This window comes from Plasmodium vivax, genomic scaffold (genome assembly GCF_000002415.2).
Source record: "Plasmodium vivax scf_4297 genomic scaffold, whole genome shotgun sequence".
Taxonomy (NCBI): Eukaryota; Apicomplexa; class Aconoidasida; order Haemosporida; family Plasmodiidae; genus Plasmodium; species Plasmodium vivax.
The window spans coordinates 1-2,742 of NW_001852039.1; the positions used below are offsets into that span (position 1 = coordinate 1).

Here is a 2,742-nt window from a genome sequence, read left to right on the forward strand (position 1 = left end):
ATATAGATGCTATGTTCGGATAACGCTTTTGGTAATAACACATATGTTATTTGCATTTTCTATTAAAGCATCTGTTTTTTTTAGATGTGTTATACTTGATTTTATTAAATATACTTATAGAGCAAATAATGCTTGCTATGCTTATGTTCATTTCGTTGTTAATCAATTGATGTAGAACGAAATGCATTAGTCTAGTTCTTCTGACGAAGGATAATAAGCTATATTCATTCGATAATTTGAAAAACCTTCATTATAATACTGCGGATAATAACCTGAAAATTGTTCCCCGTATCGTGGATCGAAAAAATTAGGGATATTTTGGTTGTTCCTTCTATTTCTTCTAAAGAGAGATCCAATTGGAGTACACTAATATTAAAGTGAAAATTTGAAGAATTTTAAAATGTAATATTTTAATGGTAATAATTTTTATTTATAAGTATTATAATTATTGAAGTGCAATTTAAAAAGTTAGAGTGCAATTTTTGATACCTTTAATAGTAAATATAATGCACCCATACCACCGGATACACCAAGAACAGGCACCGGTTCAACGGCTTCTAAAACGTTATAAACGGCACCTTTTATCGTTCCCATTATCGTTCCTGTGTCATATGTGGGCATCGTTGAACCTGCTGGCTGATCACCTTCCTGTAGGAAAGTATCTTCTTCCACTTCGCGAAAAGTATCTACATCATGTTTTAGTCCATGTACTTGGTCTTCTTCTTGTAATTCTACTTGTGGTAGCTCTGGTTCTGGTAGTCCTTTTGGTCGTGCGTATTCGTCTGTTTCTTCTGTTTCTGATGATTCTAATGGTCCTGATTGTCCTAATGGTAGTAGTGGTAGTGGTAGTGGAAATTGCTCTGAGGGTACTGATGATGTTCGTTCACTCTCTACCCGTGCTTGTGTTTCCAATCCTTGTGCGGGTGATGAATAACCTGAAACGGAGGGTGGGGTAGGTTTTTCTCCAGGGTGTCTACCATGTGCTTTTTGTGAAGGAACCGAAACGTGTTTTGGGGGATGTGTTTTTCCAGGGTGTCTACCATGTACTTGTAGTGAAGAAACTGAAACGGGGTTTGGGGGACGTGCTTCTCCAGAGATTCTACGATGTGCAGGTGCTGTTACCGCCTTTTGTTCTTCACGAGGTGGATCGATTTTTAGAATAAATGAATCAAAAGCTTCCTTTGTACATATATTGTTAGCAACTAATTTATCTTTTACGATTACGTTTTTTAGATTTGTTAACTTATCACATAAATTATTATCTTTCCCATTACATTCCTTAAATACACTTTCATACTTCTCAGTTAAATCACTAATGTTATGACATAATGTTGTAGGAACCTTACTTTCTTTGAGTTTTGTGAAATAATCGTATAAATCATATAATTTTTCCATTTTTTTAAATGTATCAGTGTCCATATAGCTTAATTTCGATTTGCATGTAGTTGGACCTTCTTTAATTTTAGGGTCATCTTGCATAAATTTATCAAAAATATTAAAGTTTTGTTTATTTACATTATACTCTGAATCTCTTACAGTTTTATTTAACCAGTAGTTAATATAATTACAACAGGTCTCTTGACCATGTCGAATGACACATGGGTGACGTAGGATCATCTTCTTTAAATCATTAAAGGTCTTAAGTAACTCTAGCTCCTTTGGTGTCGTATTACTTATGGGTTTTATTAAATCGTTTGCAACTATAACATCATATATGTCACTTGGTGTATAATCAAATATATTTTTTATCTCAGTGTAGTCATGGTAATTGAAATACTGAAGTTCAGAAAGATCGATTAAAATATATGTAATGATAAAAACATAGCAGAATGATATAAATTTGATCTTTGTCTAATGCGTATAAATCATTTAAATAAACAGTCATTATATATATTCCCCATGAAAAAAGAAGTTTACCCATAGGGTTGGAGGATTCCTTGACATTGTGTTTTGAAGAAAGACAATTTAAATAATATGTATAAATCGGTTCATATATAATGTAATGTGATATATTATTTACTGCAATGTTAATATGAAATGCAAATGTATTTTTAATTCAATCGTATATATGTACTACGAAACAGTTAATGATTTATCTGGTTATTCCTTGAAAATACTGTCTAATATTAATTCTTTGTTAATACGTATTAACGTAATTTTCTATATGCTATATTTTGAGCTTATAATTGTGTTAATTTAATATATATAATGATATACATGGCGGGTGATCAGTTTATCCTTAGACAATTTACAACGGTAAGAAATGTTTCGTAAATTATAAAATTTTTATGTTAAAAAAATGAATATTTAAAGAAAATAAAATTAGATGATGAGAAAATACTATACAATAAATAACGTTAAATACATTCGTCGTTACAAAAAATAAATTTAATATAATCATATATTTTTTATATATTTATTCTATATAAAGAATAAATAATATCTTATAAGTTAATTCTTTAATTATGTATTTTCCCACTTTTTTTTTTTTTTTTTAGCTAAAAAATGGCATTTTGCTACATTGGTTAATATTATTTGTTATACGAAAATAGTAAGCTCTATTTTCATAATACACGGTATAGATATTCTAAATTAAGGATGATTCATTTTGATATTTAAAAATATAAGTGCAATATGTAGCAATATTTTATTTAGCAATAATTAATTGTAGAGAAATCATCGTTAATATGCATGCTGCGTAACTGCAATAATGTTCCAAATAAGAAAACGAACGATTTGTAA

General features: G+C 29.6%; 1 protein-coding gene across 1 annotated transcript; it reads right to left on the reverse strand.

Moving 5' to 3' along the window:
* Positions 1 to 186: 186 nt before the first annotated feature.
* On the reverse strand, positions 187 to 2,378 carry PVX_032190 (variable surface protein Vir28-related; the record flags this gene model as incomplete). Its single annotated transcript, XM_001612394.1, has 3 exons — positions 1,918 to 2,378; positions 490 to 1,776; positions 187 to 366 (listed from the first exon to the last, which is right to left on the reverse strand). Exons 1-3 carry the CDS (start codon positions 1,942 to 1,944, stop codon positions 187 to 189), a joined length of 1,494 nt encoding a protein of 497 aa, XP_001612444.1. The 5' UTR covers positions 1,945 to 2,378.
* Positions 2,379 to 2,742: the final 364 nt, after the last annotated feature.